This window comes from Mustela nivalis, assembly GCF_964662115.1.
Source record: "Mustela nivalis genome assembly, chromosome: 12".
Classification (NCBI taxonomy): domain Eukaryota; kingdom Metazoa; phylum Chordata; class Mammalia; order Carnivora; family Mustelidae; genus Mustela; species Mustela nivalis.
The window spans coordinates 90,285,747-90,311,192 of NC_139031.1; the positions used below are offsets into that span (position 1 = coordinate 90,285,747).

The window sequence follows — 25,446 nt, forward strand, 5'->3', positions numbered from 1 at the left end:
CTTTACCACACCCCCACGCCCTCCGCCACTGCCAGACCTTTTCCTCTCTCCTTTGGAAGCGTGCAAGTCTGCATGTGCTCTGGTGTGTACCTTGCTTGCATTTCCAAAATGAAGTAAGTGTGTTTTTGGATGGGCTCCTGTGTCTTCGACATGGGGCCCAGCATGCGTGGGCGCACGCGCGCACACACACACACACACGTGCAGGGGCCCACCGGCAGGGCCCTTAGCAGAATGGATGCGGAGCACAGGGCCCCCACATGGCTGGTGCGGGCCTGGTGGAGGCCATCAAAGCCCCGCAGTCCATCTCCTAGATGTGTCCTCACTCGTAAAGTGGGCACACGCTGGCCCACCGTCGTGGAGCAGTCCAGGGTGGCCCGAGCTGAGCTGTCGAGTGGCTGGGCCCCTCCGCTCCCCCTGCTGGCCCCCACCCCATCCATTCCAGACAGGCCACTACTGCAGGTGTGATTGGGAAACACATTTATTGTGGTGTCCCCACGGGCCGGCCCCAAGTCGCAGCTGTGCCGAGCTCACTCCTCCTTCTCATCCCCGTGGGTGATGATGTAGCACAGAGACTTGTAGTCAATGTCCCCCGCCAGGTCCATGGGCGTCAGGGCGAACATCTGCTCCACCTGGGGGGGGGGGGGGTTGTGGTCAGAGGCAGACGGGCTGGGGGGCCTGCGGTGGCCAGCAGGGGTGACCCGTGACCCGAGGGAGACCTGTGACCCCAGACCCTCCCCAATGACTCCCAGCCCAGTGCCCTGCGGCTAAGAGCCCTGTGAAGGGGAGGGGAGGGCCTCGAAGGAACCAGAATGCTCACCTCAGCCAGAGAGAACTTGTCTGCCTGGGTCAGGAGAAGCTGCTTGAACCTGGGGAGAGCCAAAGTCTGGCCTGGTCAGGGGGCTATGAAGGCTCCCACGGCCCAGGTGGCCGCCCTCCCCTGGGGTCCCCCGGCGGATTCTGTGCCCCTTCTTGCACACTTACTCATCCTTGTTCACCACACCCTTGCCATTGGGGTCGAACATGCGGAAGGCACTCAGGATGGCTTCCTCGGGGTCCGTCCCTGGGAGCCCGGGTGGGGGGAGCAGGTGAGCACCGGTGCCCCCGGCCTCTCAGCCCCCACCCAGGAGGCCCCCGGGGTGCAGGAGGCCTTTCCCATCCCAGGAGAGGAGAGAGGGTGTGTCCCGATAGAGGGCCCTTGGGGCCCAGAGAGGTTAGGACCACCTCCCCTTGGAGTAGCCTGGCTAGGAGACCGGGATTTGGGACTTTGGAGTGAGGCTGACAGGGGGATCGGGGTGACCTAGTGCCCACGGGTCGAGGAGGTAGGGGAGAGCTCCATGGGCCCTGGGTGGGCCTTGGCCAGGGAGAGTCCAGTAGAGGCCTGGGTGGGGCTCGGGAGGGGCTCAGGCGACTTCCAGGCCGTAAGACCCAACACCACCCCCCACCCCGGGCTGACCATTCAGCTTCTCCCCGAAGAGCGTGAGGAAGACGGTGAAGTTGATGGGGCCCTTCCCCTCCTGCAGCATGGCGTCCAGCTCCTCTTCCGGAACGCTCACCTTCCCTGGTGGCAACGGGGCATGGGATGGACACGGGCCGGCCAGCCTCCCCGCCCGCCCAGGCCGGCCCCTCCTTCCCTGCCACAGGACGTGGAGAAGCGTGAAGCAATGGGGAGCTGTGGCCAGTGCAGGGGAGGTGTGTGTGAGCTAGAGGACTGATGGGGAGGGTGGTGGGAGCAGCGAAGGAGGGAGATGGGCACTGCCTGGCCAGGGGACCTGTGCTTTCTCAGTGGGTCTCCCACCAGCCCCCTGAGCCGGAGCTGCTCCCCTGGTGTGAGCAGCCGCTCCCTCCTCTGCCAGCAGGGGAAGGCGAAAGCACTCACCGAGCTGGGAGTAGGTCTCCCGAAGGTCTGACTTGCAGATGATGCCGTCACGGTTCTGGTCAATGCAGCTGAAGGCCTGGGCGGTGGGGGGCACCATCCTTCAGAGGGAACAGCCCCCACCCAGGGGAAGGCCAGAGGTGGGGAGGGGTCCTGGAGGGTGGACGGACCGGGAGGGGCCGGGATGCCCAGTACCGAGTACCGAGAAGAGGGGGTATAGGTAGGGTGGGTGTCAGGACCGGTCCCAGGCCACTGGGGTAGGGGCACTCACTTCCTTGAACTCCTGGATCTGGGCTTGCTCAAACATGGAGAACACATTGGAAGAGCCTCGCTGGGCCTGCTTGGTGGCCGCAGCCTTGCCCCGGGTCCCCGCCTTCCTGCTGGCCTGCAACACTGTAGGTGGGGAGGGGCCCTTTCCCTGGCTCCCCAAATACTCCTCCCTTCCCACGCACACCTCCCCAGCACTCCCGGGAGAGTACTCCTATGCCCGGCTCCTCTTCCCACCTCTGGAGACCCCCTCTCCAGGCCCAGTGCGAGGAGAGACATTCCCCAGCCTACAGGACAGCACTTGGGAGCCTGCTGGTTTCTGGCTACCCCGCCCCCGGCACTCACCATCCTCTCTCCGTGGCAGCCGGCTTGCTGCAAGGGGCCCCCAGCCCCTTTTACGGTTCAGCCTTATCACCTGGAGTGCCAAATAAGGACAGGAAGAGAGAACAAGCCCAAACTTGGCAGCCCTGCCGGGGCCCCAGGCAGATTCCAGCCACGTTCCTGGTGACCTTCGGGCCCCCTGATGTCTAACATCCAGATGTCCACCCATCCAGCAGCAACAGCTCCCAAGGGCTCACAGGCTCACAGCTCTCCGCCGCTCTGGGGGCTGAATGAAGTATCGCTCCGAATGAGAAGTCTCCTGTATTACCCCACCTGACTGTCCCTCCTTCAGGTCCAGTCTAGAACCTGCCTCGTCCAAGAGGACAGTGTGCGGAGGACTGGCCTGAGGCCTCTACTGGGCTTGGGAAGGGCAATGGGTATTTCTGAAGATGGGCTCTGGCCTGAGACCCCCAGGGATTCCCAGAGTTTGGGTGGACAGTGGCCCTGGCCTCTGGCCCCTCTGACAGAGGGCAGAAGGTAGCCCTGAGCTGACTGTGGCCCCAAGTGAACCTGTGTGCGAGGCGTGTTTGGAACACGGTGCATGACCTGCACCCCAAGCATCCCCTTGGACCCCCAAGAAAGTGGTCATGAGTCCTTCATGTGCGGCTCCACTGTGGGCCCCAGGCTCACCCCATCTGCTGCAGGCCTGCCTGCTCCTTTAGGGCCCCGAGAAGGGCTGGGGGCTGGGGACCTTCTAGAACAGATGTTATGGGCCCACTGGCTGCCCTCTGGAACCCGGGGCAGAGGAGAGGGCCCACTGGCTGTCCTCCCTACCCTGGAACCGGGCTCTTTGCAACTGCGCCCTGCCCCTGGGGGAAACAATGCAGAGGCAAGCTGGTAGAGCAGGCGTTTGGGTGGTCCATGAGACCCCAGGCCTCTTATGTGCAACAAAAAGAGTTTGACGATACCTCCTTCCCTCTCCGGAAATGAAATCTGTAAAATATATAACGTACCCTCAAAGGGAACTTAAAAAATCAAGAGCAGCCTCCGAACGGCAGGGAAAAGGACTTAAAAGTAGCTTACGTCAACACGGGGTCCAACACGGATGCCGAGACTGAAGGACTGCTGTGGAGTAACCAGACCCTTGCATGACATCCCAGTGCATAACCAAGATTCAGGAGACCTAAGATGTTCTGCTCCAGTCCTCCATAGGACACCCGGAAAAACCAGAGAATGTCTCAAAGCCACAGCTCTGGGGTGAGTTCCAAATCAAACAGTCACTGCAGGTCCGTGGTTCCTCTCATCACAGAGCGCGTATGTTCTAACCCCATAACGTGACACATAAGGGGGTATAGCTGAGAGAGGGTGCCAGGCCTGGCCTGGCTAACTCAGAGCAGGCACGTCACCCAGGAGCCCCTGGAAGGACCTCGACAATCACCCTCCTCTCCTCCTATCACTGTCACAACCCAAGTGGCTCCAGGGGACTCCGGCGGAGACCAGCCCTGTCCCACCTCTCAAAGCAGCACCCCGGCCCCCAACTCCTTCCCAGGCACTCCCAGAGGCAATCAGAGCCTGCGGGTCCCCACGCACATCCCGCAGATGGCCAGCCAGGGACCAGGCCAAGCTGGTGTGTCCAACCACCCTCCTGCTGCAGCCACCTCTGTTCCCACAGCCCAGTGTGTCCCTTCATGTTCCCCAGCACAGCTGGCTGGAGGGCATGGTAAATTTCCAGACACCAAGGCTTGTGGAACGTCTGTGCACATGTGACCATGTCTCCATATTGTTCCCCTGCCCTTATGCCCAGAGATCAAAGGACACTGGTCAACGCCACGTTCTAAACTTTTAAAACATTTAATTTAAAAAACCACACAGTCACAGGTTGGATGTGGGAGCTTGGTGTCGCACAGAGGTCTGTGAGAAAAGAGAAGCCTGGGTGGCCCCGTGCGTGCTGAGTGCTGACCTCTCTTTCCCCGTCAGCCCTGGGGGAGCCCAGGACCCCACCACGGAGGTGCTCCCAGGCCTGCTCGGGGGTGTGAGGGGAGAGGTCCTCCTCATCCTGGGTCACTTTGGGCACACAGGGGCTATAGGGGCTCTGTGTCCTGTACCACCTGGAAGGGACCATCCCAGAGCCACAAACCACTCATGGATGGTGGCAGGAGAGCAGCAAGGCCACCATCTCCAGGCCTCGGGGTACAAGCAGCCTCCGGGGTGGAGCCGGTCCTCTTCCATTTCCCGGTCCCCAGCAGGCATGAAAACAGCCAGGCCTGGGTGACCGGCAGCCTCTGGCCCCCTGTGGAACCCCACTCTAGGTCTGGCCAGGTCAGCTGCCTCCCCAGGGGGTTGAGTGCCCAGGCGGGGGTGGAGGTGGGGGCCCGCAGCATCCAGAGCAGGCCCCAGCGAGGCTGAGTCCGGCTGAAGGCTCCAAGAGGAGGCAGTGTGGACATGCAGCCAAGTCTTGAGTGAGCAACTCCCTTCCGGGTCCTTGATTCCAGTCACGCAGGTGAGGGACTTTGTGGGATCTCCATGCCTGCTCACTGCGGCCCCAAACCCAGTCAGGGCCCAGGGCTGTCCCACCAACCGCCTCTGAGACAAGAGGCCTGCCCAGGGCCCGGAAATCCCCCGTGGGCCTTTCCCCATCTTTTGGGGAGGCAGTGGGGATGGGAGGCGTCCAGGGTCCTTACAAAGAGATACCTCCTTCCTGGGCGAGGGTGGGGGCATCCGTGGGGAGCACATCTCCTGGGGCCCAGGTCCAGCGAGCCACTGCTTCCTCCTTGCCTAATTGCCTCCGCTGTCACTGGCCCAGCATGCAGGCCTTTTTGCAGGCCACGGCGGAGATAAGCGCCGCGCCCCGACCGCTGCCCTCCTCCGACTCGATGAAGGTGATCTCGCAGAAGGGCGTCAGCCTGCGTACGCTGGCATGGAACCTCTCCTTGAAGCTGACAGGGGAAGCAGGGCTGCTGTTCCTCCCCCTGCTCGCGCAGACCCCCGCCCCTCTCCGCCCCCGCAGCAGTTGGAGCAGTAAGCCTAGGGGGGCCCCCGGGGAAAAAGCGGGGGTTCCGCTCGCCTTCCGCCCGAGGCACACGAGGGGCTGCCAGACCCACCGCGGGGGCTCACCTGGGGTGCAGCTTGTACACCGAGCCGTCCACGCCCACGGTGATGCGCATCACGTCCTCGCTGCGGCTCTCGCGCATGCGGTTGATGACACCCGCCAGCCCCGCAGCGCACATGTGCGCGGCGCGCGTGGACACGCTCTCGCAGGCGCGGCGCACGATGTCGCAGTCGGTGGCCGAGGGCCGCAGCCCCAGCGTGCTCAGGATGTTGTAGATCTGCTTGCGGTCGCCAGAGTCACTGCGAGGCGGGGGGGGGGGGGGGGGGGGGGCGTGTCGCTGGAAGGTAGGGGTCGCTCGGCCCCGGGCCACCCCTACTCCAACCCCGACGGAGGAGGCCTCCTCCCCTCCCCTCCGCCTGTCCACCTCACCCAGGCGAAGGCGGGGCTCGGACTCCGCATGGCAGCGGGTCCGATTCCGCCAAGGACCAGCAGTTACCAGTCACTGTGCCTCGCTCTAAGCCCAGGCCCTCCGCTCTACCCTGGGCGACCCTGGCGCGCCTTGGGGCTGGCGCGTGGAGGAAGTGGGACGATCTCCACGGCGGTGGGGAGCCACCGAGGGGGCAAATGGGCTGCTCCCTGGGCCCGGGTGCGTGCTCCCCTGCGGGCCACGCGCTGCCCGGACCCTCGCCCGGACCCTGCCCATGCCTCGGCCCCGCCCACGCCTCGGCGCCGCCCCTTGCCCCGAGTGCCCAGCGCACCTCTCCACCTGCGACACGAAGCGTGTCTCGAAGGCGCCGCGCGTGCGCAGCTGTTCCGAGGCCTCCCCGCGGAAAAGCAGGTTTTCGTCCACGAGTTTGAGCAGCACGAGCCGCACCAGCTCGCCCATGTACTTGCCGCCAATGAGCTTCTCGTACCTGCACGGAGGGCGGCTGGGTCACCCCACGCGCGGCTACGAGGAGGCCAGGTAGGGCACTGCGACACACCGCTTCCAGACCCGGTGCGCGCCTACTCTCGTTTACGTCAAGTAGGACTCAAGGTTAGGAAGCGCTCCGGGGCCTCCGGACCGACCCTGCCCTACTGCAGGGCGTCCGTCCAGGCTGCGGCCCCGCTCCCAGCCCACGCCATTTCCCACGGCCCCGCGGTGGGTGCTGTTCTCCTTGACCCGCATGGAGCGGGGAGCTCAGGCTCAGAGGGGCTGGTGCCTGCTGGGGTCCTGGGCTCCTGGAGTCCGCCTACCGGGCAGAAGCGCGCCCTGCGTCTTCGTCTCTGCGCGCACGGAATCCCACCAGCCCAGCGAAGCAGCCAGAGCGCAGGAAGGCTTGAGCCTACAGGGCTCCTTAGGCTCGCTGGATGGAGGGAGCTTCCCGGGGCTGGTTCTCAAGCCATTCAGATCAGCCCGCGGCGTTTGGAGGAGCGGTGACGGGGAACAGGTGTCTACTCCAGGGAGATCTGGGCTGAACGCTGTGAGCGCTGACTGGGGGTGTCTGAGCCTCCCTCTGAAGTGGTCACCGGCTGGGCCACCTGACCCGTGATCCTGGCCCATGGACCCACAGACCCTCTTTCTGGGGACCAAACCTCCTTGTGTTTGTGTCGGGTTCACAGGGGCGCCTAGCGGGAGGGGGAGGCACCAGCTCTGGAGAAAGGATTGTCGTTTGCTTTTCCACAGAGCCCTTTAGAAACAAGCCCCTTATCTGCCTGCCTGAGCCGGGTGGGAAGGGGAGCCCCGCGGTTGGTCCTTACAGCTGCTGGCCAGGGTTCAGGGAGTTCTCGTCCACCACACGATCGTACTCCAGCAGGAACTCGTCCAGCTCCCCAGAGTCCCCGAAGGCGCCCCACTCAGTGTTGACGCACATGCGGCCCTCGTCCCCTTCCACGAGCTCCACATTCTGCATCTCCTCCATGTAGCAGGCGTTACAGCCTGTGCCTGTGGGGGCCGCAGGGGTGAGGGGCGGGGGAGCAGGGGGAGCAGGTGCAGTCCTGGGCGCCCACCTCTCCCGAGTCTCTCCACCTGCACCCCCGCAGAGCCCCTTATGGCCCTGGTTTCCCGGCTTCCCTGCTGCCACACCCACCACTGCCTGGCAAGGCGAAGTGGGAAGGAGCCTCGGTTGCTGCATGACCTCCCCATTAATGAGCCCATCCCTCTGGGCTGTTATTACCCAGGTACTTGGGAGGACAGAGTGAAACAGGGCAAGGTGCTTTGCCAACTACAGGTGTGCGTGGTTTTATCTCGGTTACGCAGCAGTCTTGTTTTTTGGCACTTCACATGCATGTGCTTGAGCTTCTGTCCTGGGCCCTGTTTTGGGGGCATTGTAATTTACAGAATCCATTGCACAATGCGGGTCCAGGGATGCAGGGTCGTCCAGTTTTTTTGGTGTGTGTGTGTGAGAGAGAGAGAGAGAGAGAGAGAGAAAGTGACAGAGACAGAGACAGAGAAAGCCCCAGAAATCCAGACTTTGATGGGCATTTGCCCGTTTTGGGGATCTTGGTTGTTATCCTGTTTTTAAGCACTGAGCAGAGTGAGTGCAGGGCAGAGGTGAGATCAGGCCAGCTTCGGCCATTTCTGCTCCGGCGGAGCTATGCCCGAGGCAGGGGCTGCAGAGCCCAAACACCAAGACAGGGTGTCTTGGGGAGCTGCGGCCCTACAGCTGGGAAGCCCACTGGGAAGCGGGCTCTTGCCGTTCGCATTTAGGCGGTGAATTTGGAGACGGCTTTCTGTCGGAAAGTCGAACATGGAACAAGGAGATGTGAGCAGTGAGAGGAGGATGGCATGAGGCCAGTGTGTGCCGTGGGAGACAGGTTTGTGAGGGCCGGCTCTCGGGGGCCCCGCAGGGCAAATGACTTCGCCACTGACTTTCTAGGGAGCCGGAGCCCAGAGTCGGCAGCTGCATGTTCAGGAGATGACTGACCAGATGGGAGCCGTGCTCAGTTCCCACTCTGGACCCTCAAGAGCTCCTGGGAAGGGCTGAGGCCTGCCGGGGCCGGTGACACTCCCTTCCTGGCCTTCACTTCGGACGGGGACAGGGAGACCGTCTAGAAGGGGACGATGTCACCTATGCTTGTCCTCTTCTACGGGGACACATCTGTCCGGTTTGGTCAATTTATCAGCGAGGGGAATGTAGTTAAATCTCAATGGGTCCTGCAGACCTGTAGCCAGTGTGTCCTCTGATGCCGAGACTTGTGAGTGTTCGATATACTAGCCATAGTCAGGACGCCCCCACTTCTCCCCAAGACCACCCCACATCCTGCCACCTGTGGGGTCCACGCCTGGCACTGGAGCCCTGCTCTGACCATCGCCCATGGCCCAGGACTTTTGGCCCTCACGCCTCAGGGCCGGGAATCAAGGTGGGCCGAGGCTGTGTGCTGCCAGCCCCCGACAGAGCCGGGCGTGAGTCCTTACCCACAATCATGCCGACCTCACACCGGCGGTCTTCGTAGTAGCAGGAGATCATGGTGGCCACTGTATCGTTGACCATCGCTACCACGTCCATTTCGAAGTCCTGCCAAGAGGCCCAGAGGCAATAGTGATCGGGCTGGGGTGTTGGCTCGGGCTGCTTCAGGCTCGTCCAGAGTGGGGAGGGTCGCCCAGGAGGCTGTCCCTGGCATCGTGGCCAGAGGGGAGGGAGGTTCTGAGGGCGGTCATGGGGTGCCTCACCCCTCTCCGTTTGATGGCGTCACGGAGGAGCCCCACGATGTTGTTCCCTTCTGCTCCAGAGGCCTTGAAGCCCTTGGTCCAATTGAGGAGGATGCCCTGAGAGGAGAGGAGGAGCAGGGTAAGGCACCCCGCTCAGCTGGACTGTGGCTTTGAGAAGTGGTGGAGGCAACTCTGTCCGAATACGTCTCTTCCTGAGGGGCTGGCCTCCAGCCCACATGAGCGGTTCCAGGGGAAAGCCCGGGGCATCACCCAGAGTGAGGACGAGGTCCGGACAGCCGCCTGTATAAGGCTGGGGTCCCTCCCCTGCAGTACACCCAACAGGAAGACGGTAAGGCACAGTGGCGTCGCCCCTTCCTGGAGGGTCTCCCTGGGCCCCTGCACGGCCGGCCCCTGCTGCCCTTCGTGCGCTGTGTGGCCTGGGCTTGGAGAACCAAGGAGCCCTGCACAGGCTGTCTCTCCGAGAGGTCATGTGTATGTTGTGTGCATTCACAGTTGATGTGCATAGACGTGTGTGTGTAATTCACACATGTGTGTGTAATTGATGTGTGTACATACACAAACGCATGTGTGCGTGTGCTCATCGCACACACACATGGCCTTGGTGTGTGCACATGCATGTATAATGCACACACGTGTGTGCATGTGTCCTTACATGTAGACGTGACGGGTAGACATGTATATATGATTGACCTGTGTGTGCATTCAGGTGCGTGTGCAGCTGACTTCTGCATGTCCGTGTGCATGGATAATGTGCACATGTGCATGTGTGTGTGTGTGTGTGTGTGTGTCTGGGGGCGGGGGGGATGGTGGCGGGTGGATCCTTGGCCCAGCCCAGTCCTGCCGCCCACACTGGTGGCCCAGCATCACACAGTTGTGCTGGCCTGCCAGCGCCCTCCTCCCACTCGCTCGTCTGTGCCCAATCTGCGGCAGGGGACAATTCTGCTGGCCTCAGGGGCTCTTTGGTTCGGGCAAACAGAACCAGCCAGATCTCTGTTTCCCAAAGTCCCACAACAGGCCAGTGACAGAGCCACGGATTGAGCCCAAGGCTCTTTCCTGACATGGGGTCGCATTTGAAGCCTCGGGGAGTTCCCAGGGCATCTTTCTCTGGGGAACACGTCCACCCCGCACCCCGACCTGGCCCTACCTTGTCGATGTCTTCGTGCCTCACAGGGAAGGAGAACGTGAAGCCCAAGGGCAGTTTCTTGTGCTTCATCTGATGCTTGTCCAGGAAGTCGGAGATGCACTCGGAGATGTAGTCGAATAGCTGGAAGACAGGCCACAAGCGGGCCGTTGGCCACAGCACCCACATGGGCCCCAGGAGAGCACAGCTTCCCCGCCTGCCCTCGGCTCCCCTGGCCTGAGTGCTGCTGCCGCTGGGACAGTACCACTCTAGGACCGGCCTGGTCCCCAGCCCAGCTGTGCCCTGTCGGCCTATCCCTCCCGCTGGGCCCCGTGACGTCCAGCCACAGACTTAGGACAGAGGCACAGCTGTGGCCATCACTTCCCAGATTTCTGTCTCTACCACCCAGAGTGGCCTTCGCTGCCTCCAGGTGTCCTGGCCGCCCACGCCTGGTCCTGCTGGGGACTGGCCCCTACCCTGCTCGTGTGGGCCTGGCCCCAGCCCCAGGTACTCCTCCACACCCTGCTGATCGTCCACACTCCCCGCTTGGCCGCACCGTCCACACCAGCCCTGCTGCTTCATGGCCAGTCTGACTGCATGCAGGGGTGTGGCGAGGACCAGGCTGCCCCAGGACTCCTTCCTTGAAACCCTGGTCCCCAGGGGATGGGTTCTGCCTCTGCCCACCTCCCAGGGTTGTGGTACTTCTGTACCTCTGTACCCTCTCCTGAGCCCTCCCCACGGGCAGGGTAGCATTCCCGCCTGGGCAGACATTATGACTGCTGTCACCATGGTTGGTGTCCCTGCTGGTAGCAGGTTGCGGGGGGCACACAGGGAGAAGGCAGTGTGCATGGGCTGCTTGGACCAGCACATTCTCTCTGCCGCCCTGTCACACGTCTGAGCCGTCTGGGAAACGGAGCAGGGAGGTGACCTGCTGGGGCCAGCTGCCTCCCTGGGCCCTCTGAGGCTGGTTGGCTGTCCTGCCCATGGGTGCCCCTGGCCCTGGTAGATAGGAGGGCCCTCCCACCAGGACTGGTGAGCTCAGAGATTCTGTGCAGACTTGACCCCGGCCCCCCGGCCTGCAGCCCCTGGCTCTGGCCCAGCTGCTCACCATCTCCGCGGTGCCGGTCATAGCGTCCTCGGGGATGGAGTACATCTGGTGCTTGGTCGTCACGCTCCATTGCCCCTCCGCGCCCTCCCCCACCTTCACCAGCATCACCCTGAAGTTGGTGCCGCCCAGGTCCAGGGAGAGGAAGTCCCCGACTTCTGCAGCCACAGGGAGAAGGGCATCAGCCTTGGGGCTCTGGCCGGTAGGACCCCAAGTCCAGGGAGAGAAGAAGAGAAGGGAGTGGGGCATCAGAGGTCCGAGCCATAAGCAAAGCCCCGGGGGCCCTCCCTGCCCGCCGCTGGCCAACCTGAGCCCTCCGGGGTGGAGCGCACATAGGTGGGCAGCATCTTCACGCTGGCCTCCTCGTGGGTCTGCAGCCGCAGGCCCCGCGCCATCTCCGTCTGCATCCGCCGCATCACCTTCTTCAGGTCTGCCTCCTGCAGCTGGAAGTCTGCCAGGATCTGCTCGGCCTGTGCGGGGCGGGGAAGCAGCTGCGTGGGGCTGGGGCCTGGATGCCCCGACTCACGGGGCCCCACACACACCGGGGGCTCCTTTGCGCCCTGGCCCTGGGTCCAAGATGACCGCTCTGTTCAAGTTCCCCGTGAACCAGCCAAAAGCCTAGAACGGCAGAGCTCCAAGGGCAGCCCCAAAACACGTGTGGCTCGAGGCATGCTGGACGGGGAGGGGCGGCAGCAGATGCGACAGCCCCTCCCTGTAGCTCAGACGCCCACTGTAGGGTCCCTGCCAGGAGAGTGGGTGAGACGGGGCGGGAAGAGCCTGTCTGGAGGTCAGGGGATGGCTGGCCTGTCACAGGGATCGGGTCATTCTCCCGACAGAATTAATGCCAAGGGAGTGCGTGGACCAGTGTGCACGAATGGAGCCCGTTTGAGAAAGGCAGCCCCTCCCCAGCCCAGGGTACAGCCCACAACCTGGTCAAGCCAAGTACAGCTATCCTGTGCCTTTTTGCTGGTGATCTGGTTTCGTGCCGGGGACGTGGCCCAGTTCTGGCCAATGACAGGGAAAGAGAACTCTGATTTTAGCAGGACCTTCTCTTCCCTAGAAAGTCAGTGCCCCTGTAACTGTGAACACGGCAGAGTAAGAGTGCAATGGGTGTGATGGCTGGCACCGCAGTAGCTGTCCTGTGACAATGAGGAGTCAGGGCTGTCGGTGGGAGGGATGATGGAGAGGGGCAGAGCAGCCTGGCCCTGACGCACTGGCCAGCTCTGGGCCCTCCCACTTCCACGTGCTGGTTGTGGGAGCAAACGTGAATCAGTGGAAGCCGGAGTTAAGCCAGGTTTCAAGCCACTTTCCTGTAGCCAACAGCATTCCTAAGATACAGGTCCTTCCTTAGGGACCATGTCCCTGCACTTAAAGTTTAAACCCAAGGAAGGTCACAAAGGGATGGGGCTGACCATCACAGACAGAACACACAGAACCAGATGCCAGTGTTTGCCAAGCCACTCTGCAGCTCTGGGCCCCAGTGGGGGCACAGCCCTGGGACGGCCTCCTCCTTGGTGGAGCAATCCAGGCCATTCTCAGGGGCCCATGGCCACAGGCTGGCCCCCTCTGTCTTATCTTTCACAAGCTTTCAAATGTAAAATTTACCAGCAAGGAGTAGAGACATTAACAGTCGCAGAATTCTGCTAACGTGCCACGCCCTGCGCACGCTGGCCATCTCAGTTCACTGGGAAGAGATGGCCTCATCGGCTGCGAGAAGAGCCCAGGCTTGCAGAAGTCTCCTGGGAGCTGTGCCTCATAGCCTGCATCCAGCTGAGCATAGGGGATCTGCTGCCTGAGGGCCCCGAGAGGCTGCTGGGCATCTCGACGGGGACAAAACTGTCCAGAGGGATGGGATGTAAGATAGCACAGACTGTCACCAAGAGCCATGCGGACGGCGTGACAGTCCAACCTCATGCCTCGCCCAGTTGCTGTGGCTGCCCTCTTGGTGGCCGTGACCCGAGACTCATGAGGGGCTCTGGGCCAAAGGCTTCGCCCTCTGTGTCCGGGCCCACCGTGGGTCCTTGCCGCTGTCAGTGGGTGAAAACCCCTTCTGCTGGCTCCCGGGCCACAGAGACCCTTCTGTGGAACCCCAGAAATCACAGGAAGTCAAACCACCAGGTGAAAGGGCAATATTTAATTTCCTAAACCTAGCTGTTTCTCTCCAAGGACTCGTTCTACAGGAAGGGTCCCGGAAGCATGTAAGGGCTCGCAGTGCTGGGACTCAGGGAGACCCTACATCTGCCTGGGGACGTGCCACTCCTGCCGGGACACCACAGGAGTGGAAGGACTGGAAGGGTGAGATGATTCCATCCTGCCCGTATAGCTGCATCTGGCTGTAGGTCTCACTTGTTCTGTACAATGTTTTCAAAAGCTCGAGTTTGCTGCCGACATTGAAATAGAGACACCGTACAGAGAAATCCGCTTTTGGCAGTGTTTCTGCAAAAGCACTTCTGCATTCTCCCTGGGGCTGTAGGCAGGCCACCCACCTGGGCAGGGTGTGGCGGGGAGCCTGTCCCTGGCCATGGGGGGCTGTGCATGGGACACCAGGTCTGGGAGGTTCCTCTAGTGGCCCAGGCTGACACTGGCCTCCTGCACCCTTGCCTCCCGTGGTGAGGAGCGCCATCCGGGCTGGGGACAAGCCCCCTCCTCTTGTGCATTTGGGCCTCCTATGCAGCTTGTCAGCGTGCAACCCTGCGAGGACGGGGCTCTGACCTGTGCAGCCCCCTCAGCCCCAGGGCCATGTGTCTGGGGGACATGGGTGGGGTTCAAGTCATGGGGTACGAGTCTGCCTCACAGAGTCCTTGGAACATCCCCAGGAGCAGGCCCCGAGTGCCAGGCACTGCTCAGGGCACCCCCAGTTTTCCCTTACCATGAGTAATCATCCTGGGCCTCCGGTGCCGTTGGAGCCCCCTTTCTTACGGTGAGGGAGCTGGGCACTCTGGTCTGCCTTCTCTAGCCCACAGTGCCACGAGGCTCGGACCTGGGTTTGCACCTGAGCACCAGCTCTGACCCCACCTCCCCACCCCACCGGGCTGCCTCCTGCCCCGTTTCAGGGCCTGAGGCCAGCCACGTAAGTCTCTTGGGAGTGTCGTGCTGCTGTCAGTTGAGCTGGCCTGAAGGACCTGCCTGGGTGACCTGGGAGGGCAGGGTGCTGCCCAAGGAGCCCTGAGAAGCTCCCTGTCTCTCTCCCCCCAGCCAGGCCTTGGGGGAACAAACAAAGCTCAGAGCCTATCCCCCTTCTTCCCACAACCACTCCCCACCCCCACTTGCCAGGAGGTCACAGGACACACCGTTGGGGCTCATGGCTACACCTAAAGATGGGAGGAGGTCTCTTGCCTGATTGTCTCCCCCAGGTTCCAGGCAGGCTGCCCAGTGCTCCCTGACATAGGGGCTCCCCCACCTGCTTCTCCTGGACCGGGCATCCTTTACCCCAGGAACATGTGGGCAAGAGCCCCAGGGTCACCGACTGTGTGTCTACAGCCACCTGGGTTCCCAGAAGCCTCAGAGTCAGGCTGCTGCTGGACCCACTAAGGCTCACACTGGCCCCGCTGGGACGGGCACTGGAACCCACAGGTCCTCCCAGCGTTTGCACAGGGACCTCATCCCCTGGTCCTCGGGGGCCCACGGCTCCATATAGAACCGGCCGCCCAGGACTGTGCTGGGGTAGAAAGCACCTTTAGTCCTTCCCCTCACTGTCCTCATCTGTTACGAAGGGGTACCCCTAAGTATCCTGCCTTCTTCTGAGTCCCGGGGAGGACGTCCCAAAGCAATGAATGCTGTATGCAGGGAGCAGGCGTGCTCCCGATGCCGTCCCCATCATCCCCATCCAAATAGCCTGACCCCTCCCATTGCTTCCAGCCTGGATACCGGACAACCGTGTCCAGGTCCGGGGCTGTAAGGACTGTGTACACACGGATGCCTGGGCCCCCAGAGAGGTTCCACTCGCTGAGGTGGGGTGGGTGGGGCGGGCAAACTGGAAGCCTGGTCTCAGCGCATCTAGACGAACGTTAGCCGAGGGGAGATGGGTACCAAGGGGCAGAGGGCTGTGTGAGGCCCGAACTCGGGACAGTCTGGCCTTGGGAGCCCCACGAGCGAGTTCCCTAGAAGGCGCCACCCCTGCAGACCGCTTCTGGAGAGTCTGTACCATGGGTGTCAGGAGGGGGCCGTGGGGAGAGGGTCAGGGACCGGCACCGCTGCCCCTTAGCCTGGATGCCACCTTCCAGGGCTCCGGCGCCAAACCGAGCACCCCGTGTGCCCGGGAGGAAGCACAGTGCCCCACCCTGGGAGGGTCCTTACCAGACTCGAGGCTGTCTGGGCATCCGTCTCCATCTCTCCGAGGGGCCACGAGGTAGGTTTTGGGGGAGGTGGGGACACCCTGTCTGCTGAGGTGCTCGGCTAGACTGCAGCCTGGAGTCTGAGACCCCCTGTGCAAGTGAGGGCCCCCTCGGCGCACGACTGCCCTCTGCAGGCTGCCCCGGGGCTTCTGCACGGAGCGCTTGGCCCTCAGCTGCTGAAATACTGCACTCGCTGCCACCGGATCAGGTGGGGCTGAAGGGCAAAGGGGACCTGCGCGGGGTCAGGGCTGACCAGGGTAGCGGGGCCAAGGCCGGGGGTGATGCCCATGCCCTCTGCACCCGGTCTTCGGATTAGTGCCTTCGGACCAGTGCCCGAGATTCTGGGGAGGGGACAGAACGAGTCTACCTGTCCTCTAGTCCTCGGAGGTGCCGGGGCAGGAAAGCACAGTAGAGCACAGCGCACGGGGAGTGCCCGGGGAGGGGCCCTGCCTGCAGGCTGCACAAGTGGCAAGGGAATCCCCAGCAAATCTGGGGGAGGCTGGAAAAGACCTAGGCTGCAAAGGGCCCTCCTCCCCTCCTCTGCCCCCACCCTCCCGTCTCCCCTGGGTGTGTCCCTTGGGGCGATGAGGCCGCAGGATTAATGGGGGGGGGGGAGCACTTAATACCTCATTTGGGCCAGTGAGAGCTGAGCAAGGGACTGGGGAGGGGTAGGGAAGAAAAGAAGGGGTTTTTGAAACTGAGGGATGTGGGACGCTGCCCTGATGGCTGTGCCCCAGCCCAGGGCCACCCCCAGGTGAAAAATGCTTGTTCTTCTCAGGGCTTCTAAACTAAATCATCAAAACCTGCCTCTAAATGTCCGGAGGTCATTCTTGGGCTTTGGGCAGTAGAGGTCCAGACAAGCACTCGCTCTGGATGCTGGACTGCACGCAGAGTCCCCCCCCCCCCCGCCCCTGGCCCAGCCCCCGCGGGAGTGAACTTGTCACAGGGACATGCTGGCACCTGCGAGGCCCTGCTAAAATTAGCAGGAGCTCGCGAGGGGTTTGGGTACAGACAGTGGACTGACAGAATGCCAGACTCTCCCGCCAATGGCCAGTGTAGTCACCCCAGAGAAAGCCCTTGACACGATCGATCCCCTCCTAAAATAGAACAAAAGCACCTTCACCAGACCCACTGTGACAGGTCACTGACCCACCAGCATCTGGCTCTGAGCCACCATTTTTCCGACGTGTGCCATGATGGGTCTTGTCCTGAGTTTGGATCGGGGGTAGGGTGGTGGGGATCCTTCTGGACCAGCCAGTCTAAGAAGCAGCTGCCCTTCTCCTGGAGCAAGCACATAGCACCTGAGAAGAGGCTCAGAAACCTCCAGCCCTCTCCTCTGGGAGGCTGGAGAGGACAAGGGCTGGGGCACACAGGCCCCCTTTCTCATTGGTTGGACTCCTGCTGCCCTCCCTAGCTTGCACTGTGACCAGCAAGCATCCTTCCCCAGAGCCCTTTCCCCAGGCCCTAGGATGTTTTCCCTGGGATGTTTCGGTAAATAGTGAGCTCCCCATCTGACGGGGAGAGAGAGCAGGATCCCAGGGACCTCGCTCTGTGTCCTGCTGGTCTTCTCAGCCCTTGGCTGCTCATGAAACTAGGTCAGCAAGCACAATTTCCTTTTCTTCTTCATTTACCTCTAGGAAATAATCTGGCAAGTTCAGTGGTGGAGATTCTGGGAAGAAAAAATGGTACATAAGCCTTACGTCCAGCTGCTGGGACTCAGTTCGATAAATTATGCTACAGTTATGAGTCATTAAAAGCAATAAGATCGATCCACTGGCAGGGAAAGTTGTCCCTGACATACTGTCAGAGAGAATGTGGTGGCCGCCCTCCATCAGGGCCTCCAGTGAGCCCCACCACTGGTACTTGCCCCCCGTGTGGTCCCCAGATGCTGAGGAGGCCTGTGTGACTCACGGGATCCTGCAGGAATGACAGAGTGTAATTTTTGAGGCTAGATGGTTTCCACCTTGCTCTCTCTGGGATTCTTCAGACAGAGGGAAGACGGCGTGAAGAAAGTCAGGTCTTATGGGGAGGTCGACTGAGAAGAACTGAGGCCTCCGGCCAGTGGTTCAGCTTCAGCTTCCCAGGCAGGTGCGGGAGCCACCATGAGAGCAGCCCCACCTGCCCCAGCCGCGCCTTCAGATGACAGAGCCCCTAGGCTGCCCCCTCGTGAGACCCTGAGCCAGAACCCCCAAGCTGAACCACACCTGGACTCCTGACCTACGGAAAATAAGAGCATAAAAGCTGTTGTCTCGAGCCAAGAAGTTCCGAGGTGGTGTCTGAACGGCGGGGAAATGGTTCAGAAATAGACACGATCCGTTTCTGTCATATAGACGTGTGCCTCCTCCAGTACACGCGGGAGGGAATAGGGCAAAATGGGGATTATCCTGATGGTGGAAAGAAAAGTGCTTTTATTTTCCTTTTTGCTTATCTGTATTTCCTGTTTTTCTGCAATGAATGTGTAACAGAGAAATATATATTTTTAAAAATCTATTTATCTTGGGAGGGGGGAGCACACGAGCAGGGGGAGGGACAGAGGGAGAAGGAGAAAGATTCCCAAGCAGACTTCACGCTGAGCACGGAGCCTCAGACGGGGCTCGATCTTACAACCCTGAGATCATGAACTGAGCCAAAACCCAGGCTCGGACGCTCAACCGACAGAGCCACTCCAGTGTCCTGAGAAATAATTAAAGTTAACAAAGCAGAAACATTACGCCTCATCGGCCATTTCTGCCCAGAAGCTCTGAGGCCCAGACTCTGAAGGATGGAGGTTCACAGTTAAGCTGGAAATTATCAGACCTCGTATTCCGGTAGGATAGAAAAGGGCCCGAGAGCCCAGCATGCCAGCCCCACCCCTTCCAGGCCTGGGGGCCTCAGTGCCAGCTGGGCCCCGTGCGGCACTCCCCGACACTGATGCAATGGAGCCGAGAGGTCAGCAACGTGTTGCAAGAGTTTGCTCACTGCAGGGTAGACTGGTGTGCCCTGTGGGAGGGGGGCCAGGGACCTGGGGGTAGGACAGTGTCAGGCAGTGTGGCCAGCATGTGAGGCACAGAGGCGAGGAGGACATCAGCCTAGAGATGGCAGAGCATAGGGGGTCATGATGATGGGCACCCAGCGGCCTCCACACACGGCCTTTCCAGCCTGCCGCTTGATGTGGATCACAGCTGACCTGGGAGCTTAGGGTTGTTGTTGGCTATGGGGAAACAGAGGCCCGCTGCAGTGAAGGGCTTCAGGGATCCCACAGCTGTGCGTGACGTGGCTGGGGTTCATTCCCGGGTTGGCCTGACTTCGGGTGTGCTCGTAGGTCCATCTTTTGCAATAGACGGGGGCTCCTACAGGACCAAGCACATACAGGGGTCAAGAAAGAGCCTCTGGAGCTACTTCCAGGCTAGGAGTGTTCAGAGACCCCAGTTTCAGGGGAGAGGGAGAGGGGAAAGGGGGGTCATGGCCACCAAGGTCTGCATTGCCCAGTGTGGCGCTGGAGGCCTGGGGCCAGTTGTCAGGGCTGAAGCCCCAAGACCAGAGCCAAGGGAGGGCCAGGGGTAGAGTAAGAGTGAGGGAAGAGGGAGCACCCCGCATCTTGGCTGGGGAGGGGGAGGCAGAGTGAAGGGATTATCCAGGATCCCATGTGGAGGAGACGAGATACCGCTAGGGTAGGACAAGAGCATGAGGTCGCCAGCCCAGAGTCTGAAGACAGACTGCCGTTCGCTGCCTGCAGGGCTTGGACAAGTCCTAATTTTCCGCACTTCAGTTTCCCTGTCAGTAAAGTGGAGGTAACAGTGTGCCTCCGTCGCGGGGCTATTGCGAGGATCTGGCAGAAAGCGCAGGTAAGATCTTGGCAATCCAAGTTGTTCGATAACTCGTAGCTATTTTTGCTACTGGAGGATGTTTCAGCGCCTGGGTCAGAGTTTAGCGCACGGGCCCTCCAGCTCATGGGATCTATGGCAGGTTAAGGCCAGATGCCCATCCTGTGCCTGCTGGTCCTTTCTGGAGGCTCCACAGGCAGTTGGCCCCGTCTCTTCGACGCCAGCCTTGCCCTAAAGCAGCGTGGCTTATTGTCTGAAAAGAGAATGATGCAGGCGATGTCCCAGAAAACAGTGAAGCAGGACACCCCACGGTTAGTTCCTCCAGCAAAACAGCTATTACTTAGAAAAAAGGATCAGACTAAAGGATTTGGGAACTGAGGAGCCCGATGAGACAGTCAGAGCAAGCAGGGGGAAGTGCTTGAGGAAAGGAGTGGGGACTGATGGCCTGTGAGTGAGCAGTGTGCACAAACCTGTTCCCACACCTACTCCCTGTCTTGGCCCTGGGGGCAGCACCCACGTCCAGACAGCAGCTGGCTGGAGGGAGGCAGGGCTCTTTGGTGTTCTGGGCTCCTGAGGGTTTGGGGCATAGCTTCCTTTATTTCAGCCTGAGATACACAATGCCAGTTGAATGTTCTCTCTCTCTCTCTCTCTCTCGTATCTTTTTTTTTTTTTTTTAATATAGATATTTAAGAAATTCTCTGTTAGGTCAGAGGCTGACTACAGAAACATCAGAAAAGAAACTTCTTCAGGGACCATAGGTGAGAAATACACAGTTTGGGAGCACCTGGGTAGCTCAGTCGTTAAGCATCTGCCTGCAGCTCAGGTCATGATCCCAGGGTCCTGGGATCGAGCCCCACATCAGACTCCCTACTCAGTGAGGAGAGTCTGCTTCTCCCTCTCCCACTCCTCCTATTTGTGTTCACTCTCTTGCTTTCTCTTTCTCTGTCAAATAAGTAAAATCTTAAAAAAAAAAAAAGTACTTTGAAAAACATTTTTAAAAATTAAAAAAAAAAAAGAAATACAGGAAATGTAGACCTTTAGAAAATTTCTTGGGAAAGTCACCATACAAATGGACAACTGCAGCCCTCAGCAAGCAAGAAAACCAACCCTTATGCGGGGTGGGGAGAGCCTAACTTCTGGAGTTGCTATGCCTCAGATGTCAAGTTCTCAACAACAACCCCAAACTACAAAGCACACAAAGAAAGAGGAAAATATGGCTCGTCCATAGGAGGTAAAAGAATTTAATAGAAATTTTCCCTGAGGAAGCCCAAGCATTGGAACTACTAATCAACGACATTAAATTAAACATGTTTAATGAGCTAAAGGAAACCACAAATTCAGATCTAAAAAGAGGAAAATGATGTATGAACAGACAGAGAATGACAGCAAAAAGTGGATATTATATGAAGGTACCACACAGAAATTCTGGAACAGAAAAGTACCATAGCTGAAATGGAATTGGAAAAAAAAAAAAAAAAAAAAAAAACGCTAGGGGAAGGTCAACCGCAGATTTGAGCAGGTGGAAGAAAGAGTCAATGAACATGAAGGTTAGGCCACTGCACTTCCCAGGCTGCCTGGCAGAAAGGCAAAAGGCCTGCGGGATGCCACCAAGCAGAGCACCGTGAGTATTGTGGGAGTCCCAGCAGGCGCTGAGAGATGTAAAGGGGCAGAAGAAGTATTTGAAAAAATAATGGGGAAACAACATCACAAGCTTGATGAAGTACATTAATGTACACATTCAAGAAGCTCATACTCTAAAATTCTGAGAGGAAAACGTAAGTGTAAATCTTCATGGTCTTGAGTTTGACAATGATTTTTCTTAAACGTGACACCCAAACCAAAAAGAGGTAAACAGGACTTCATCTAGTTTTTTAATCCAGAATTAAAAACTTGTACAAGAGGGGCGCCTGGGTGGCTCAGTGGTTAAGCCGCTGCCTTCGGCTCAGGTCATGATCTCAGGGTCCTGGGATCGAGTCCCGCATCGGGCTCTCTGCTTGGCAGGGAGCCTGCTTCCTCCTCTCTCTCTCTGCCTGCCTCTCTACCTACTTGTGATTTCTCTCTGTCAAATAAATAAATAAAATCTTTAAAAAAAAAAAAAAACTTGTACAAGAAAACATGTCATCAGATGGGTGAGAAGACCCCCGCAGGGTCTTCCTGGTGGGAGAAAACTTGTGCAGATCTTACGTCAGACCAGGGTCTGATGTGCAGGGTTTCATAGGAACTCTCACAACTCAACGACAAACATCCCAATTTAAAAATGGGCAAAGGATTTGAGCAGAATTTCTTTCTTTCTCTCTCTCTCTCTCCTTTTTTAAGATTTTGTTTATTTATTTGAGAGAGGATGAGCAGAGGGAGGGAGAGGGAGGTGCAGACTCCCCACTGAGCAGGGAACCCAATGTGGGGCTCGATCCCAAGACCCCGAGATCGTGACCTGAGCCGAGGGCAGACGCCCAGCTGACTGAGCCACCAAGGTGCCCCTGGAGGAAAATTTCTGCAAAGAAGACAGACAAGTGGAAAGGAAGCACATGAAGAAATGCTGAACACCCCTAGTCACTCAGGAAATGAAGACCAAAGCACAGGGAACTACCACTTCGACCCTTTGAGGGTGGCTAGGTTAAAAATGAAAGGAAGTGTTGGTCAGATTGTGGGGACAGGGAAACCCACAGATGTTGCTGGTGGGAACGCAGGCTGATCCAGCCGCCGTGGAAATCATCAGCACGTCAGGGGCAGCATGGCTGTGGCACCCAGAGACTGCTCACCTATGTATATTCCCCAAGGAGCCCAAACCAGGGACTCGACAGATGCCGGCATGCCCGCATACCAGAGCTCGACATCTACAATGGCCACAGGAGGAAGCGAACTCACTCTCTGTGAGCAGGTGAGTGCATAGACAAAGTGAGACACTCTTCCGCCCTGAAGAGCCATGAAATCCCGACATGCGAGATGTGGGCCGCAGCATGGCACGGAGTGACCTAAGCCCAATGCAGGGACGGCTGTTCTAGGATTCTGCTTAGACAAAACGTCATGACAGACAAATTCATGGTGACCGTACACAGAACATTGGCTCCCAGGGGAGTGTGAGGGGAGGGATGGGGAGTCACTGAGCTTCTGCCTGGGACAATGAGAAGGTTTTTGGGAAAAACGGTGATAGTTGCACAATATCGTGGCAGTCATTCACGCCACTGCCTTGCACACATAAAATGTGGTTACAGTGGTGGATTTTAAGTTTTACGTATTTCACCACAATGACAGAAAGAGAGAATGACTAACAATCTGGTCTGTTTCTACTGTAAGAGCGTGTCTCTGACTCCCCCAGATGGGACCACCACGGAAGCCCAGACAGCGTTCTGTGGCCTGACTACGCCTTTGTTGTCTCGAGCCACAGAATAACCCTTGGGCCCTTACACTTTATCAGAAAGAAGAGATTTTGCCTTTGTGGAGGGTGGAGGTCGGAGAAGGATGTCCCAAGGTGGGGGGGTGGCCTGGGTTGCCGAGTCTCCCCGCAGGGAAGACCCAGAGTCCTGTGGAGGCATGTGTCCCCACAGGGCACGACCTTCCTTGTTCTTCATCGTTCCTTCCCCCCAGGGGGGATGTTCGCTATGGGCAGCCCAGGCGGCTTCCCCCACGAGTGAGGAGGGACAGACAAAGATGCCTGCTCCTGCAGCTGGTGCAGGGACTGCGCGGAACCTGGGGTCATTGCCTCTGGGGAGGAGTTAGGGTGCATTCTGTGTGTAAGGAAGGAAGGTGTGCATGGACCCGCGGTGGCTGGAGGAGTGGACAGTGGCAGACACGGCCAGTCGTGGGCCCAGGTCGCCCGGGGTTACAAAGCCAGGCGTGTGGCTGGCCTGCAGTTCTTGTAGGGAGAAACATTTGGAAATGTGAGCAGAAATAGTGCACCCCTGCTGGGTCCAGGCTTCTCAGAAGAGAACGGCTCTTCTGGCTTGTCCCCTGTTTTTCTGGGCTGCACAAAGACAAGGAGGAGAGACGAGACCCCACCAGCTCACTGACACCTTCTCTTGGCTGTCACGGGAGCGAGACCCGGTTCCTGTTTCAGCGCATTGGTTACAGCAATGAAGCATGCCCTAATTAGGCCCCAGAAGGATGGTGCCAACGACCAAAAATGGAGATCGGAAAGGGACTTGAAACCCTGTGTATTTAACCCTACCAGGTACCTGATCTGTGCTCGGTCTTCGGTCACGGGAGGGACTCGTGGTTAGTTCTCTGGGACTTCGATCTGGCAGGAGACACCGGTGAGCAAGCAGCACAAGCTCATGTGGGCCGAGGAGGGTGTCTGGGGCCGTGCAGGACACTGATGGGGCTCCGGGCGCCCGGCACGGGGCTTCCCGAGGCTCGTTCCTACAGCGCAGTGTGTGAGGGAGAAGGAGCGGGTACAAAGGGACATTCCCCACAGAGGGACCAGCAGTGTCAAAGGCAATCGGAGAAACACATATTTCAAGTGACTTGAGCTAACTCACAGGCAGCAAGTGGGGCTGCTGTAAACAGCCTTTGGGCGAAACCGGCAATCTGGGTGGGGTTAGTGACCCTTTATAAATGAGTAACTGGGAGCCAGTGCGCTGGGGACTGAGCGTCTGGCCGCCAGCCAGAGCGGGGCTCAGAGGAGCTTGTCCTACCCTCACGTGCACAGACAGAGAAAATAAGGACAGAATCAGCAAGCTGAACTTGCTCCTCAGGGTGCTGAACGCCTACACATTCAGAGAACCAAGTAAGCCTAACGAAAATCAGAATTAAAGCACCAGTAATGGTAAGAGAAGAAACGCAGGATACAGAAAACATACAAAGAAAGCCTGCGACGAATAAGACAGACAAGCCCCAAACCCAATTCTTGGGAAAGCACAGTAAAGCCGCAAACACTTGCTGACCTGATCAAGGGTAAAGGGCACCAACGGACAACTTCAGTGACAAGAACGGGAGTTGGAAGAGTTTTACGATTACACAGAAGACTCGCTTCAATACACCTGTACAATCTGGAGAAAACAGAGGATTTTTAAAAGAATATGAATGACCAGAACTGACTCAGGAAGACCTAGAAAAGCCTGATCAGGCGGATTAGAAGAAGAAGAAACGTAACTGATGTCAAAGCCTTCCCCTAATGAAACACCAGACCCAGCAAGTTTTAAAAAACTACAGATGCGGAAATGTCTGATGCAAGGTCTGGCCCGTGACAGGTTGGGTGTTTTTGTTTTTGTTTTTGTTTTCATTTGGGAGGAAAAGAGGCACAAGCCAGTGGAGGGAGCAGCGGGCAGAGGGGGAAGCAGACCCCTCGCCAAGCACGGAGCCTGACTCGGAACTCCATCCCAGGACCCTGAGATCATGACCTGAGCTGAAGGCAGTGGCTCAACCCACTGAGCCACCCAGGCATCCCCCATGACAAGTCTTAATAGATGCTTATTTAATGAGCTGACAAGTAGATAAAACCTGTCGGGCAGGGGCTGTGTGCAAGGGATCTGGTGCTGGGACACAGCTGAGTGTTCACCAGTCTCTGGTGGGGCCAGAGGTGGGGCCACAGGGACTTTTGGGAGATGGAAAGATTCTCTTCCTTGACGGTGACGGCAGTCGTCTACATCTACGACGCTCCCCGGACTGTACAGGTGAGGTTGTGAGTTTTATCCTCCTACCCCCGGCACAGTGACCAGAGGCAAAGATGCTACAAGGCAGAGCCCAGGAGGGATAGGGCTGCGGGGACAGTCATGACGGTCATGCATGCATGGCATGAGCAGCACAGACACCAGCCCCAGAGAGGTCCACCATCCCTCCTGCAGTCTGCAAACATGAGGTTCTGTCACCCAAACCTCCTACTACTCACTGTGCCGTCCTCCCTCTGGAGGAATGGGGACAGGATGGGCCAGCTGGGGCAGCAACTTAGGAAGGCCTCCATGATGGCTGAGGGGTTCTTGCCAGCAT

The 25,446-nt window shown here is 58.9% G+C and overlaps 2 protein-coding genes across 4 annotated transcripts in view; both read right to left on the bottom strand.

Moving 5' to 3' along the window:
* Positions 1–460: 460 nt before the first annotated feature.
* On the bottom strand, positions 461–2,553 carry MYL7 (myosin light chain 7). Of its 2 annotated transcripts, none has more exons than XM_082692404.1 (7): positions 2,486–2,553; positions 2,145–2,258; positions 1,877–1,952; positions 1,454–1,631; positions 982–1,060; positions 818–866; positions 461–629 (listed from the first exon to the last, which is right to left on the bottom strand). In XM_082692404.1, exons 2-7 carry the CDS (start codon positions 2,189–2,191, stop codon positions 528–530), a joined length of 531 nt encoding a protein of 176 aa, XP_082548530.1. In that variant the 5' UTR covers positions 2,192–2,258; positions 2,486–2,553; the 3' UTR covers positions 461–527. The 2 variants fall into 2 exon arrangements, with proteins under 2 accessions (XP_082548530.1, XP_082548531.1); XM_082692405.1 differs by having other exon boundaries at positions 1,454–1,558; positions 2,486–2,550.
* Positions 2,554–4,358: 1,805 nt separating this feature from the next.
* The window catches only part of GCK (glucokinase), a 34,256-nt gene continuing 13,168 nt past the window's right edge, over positions 4,359–25,446 (bottom strand). Inside the window, exons 1-10 of one of the 2 annotated variants that reach the window (XM_082692070.1) lie at positions 23,697–23,769; positions 11,695–11,857; positions 11,391–11,545; positions 10,307–10,426; positions 9,163–9,258; positions 8,908–9,007; positions 7,251–7,434; positions 6,269–6,424; positions 5,576–5,809; positions 4,359–5,397 (exon numbers count right to left, since the gene is read on the bottom strand). In XM_082692070.1, coding sequence (XP_082548196.1) covers positions 5,253–5,397; positions 5,576–5,809; positions 6,269–6,424; positions 7,251–7,434; positions 8,908–9,007; positions 9,163–9,258; positions 10,307–10,426; positions 11,391–11,545; positions 11,695–11,803 — 1,299 coding nt within the window. In that variant the 5' untranslated portion in view covers positions 11,804–11,857; positions 23,697–23,769 and the 3' untranslated portion in view covers positions 4,359–5,252. Of the gene's footprint in view, positions 5,398–5,575; positions 5,810–6,268; positions 6,425–7,250; positions 7,435–8,907; positions 9,008–9,162; positions 9,259–10,306; positions 10,427–11,390; positions 11,546–11,694; positions 11,858–23,696; positions 23,770–25,446 lie in introns of those variants that run through there. The other variant, XM_082692069.1, reaches the window with a different exon arrangement.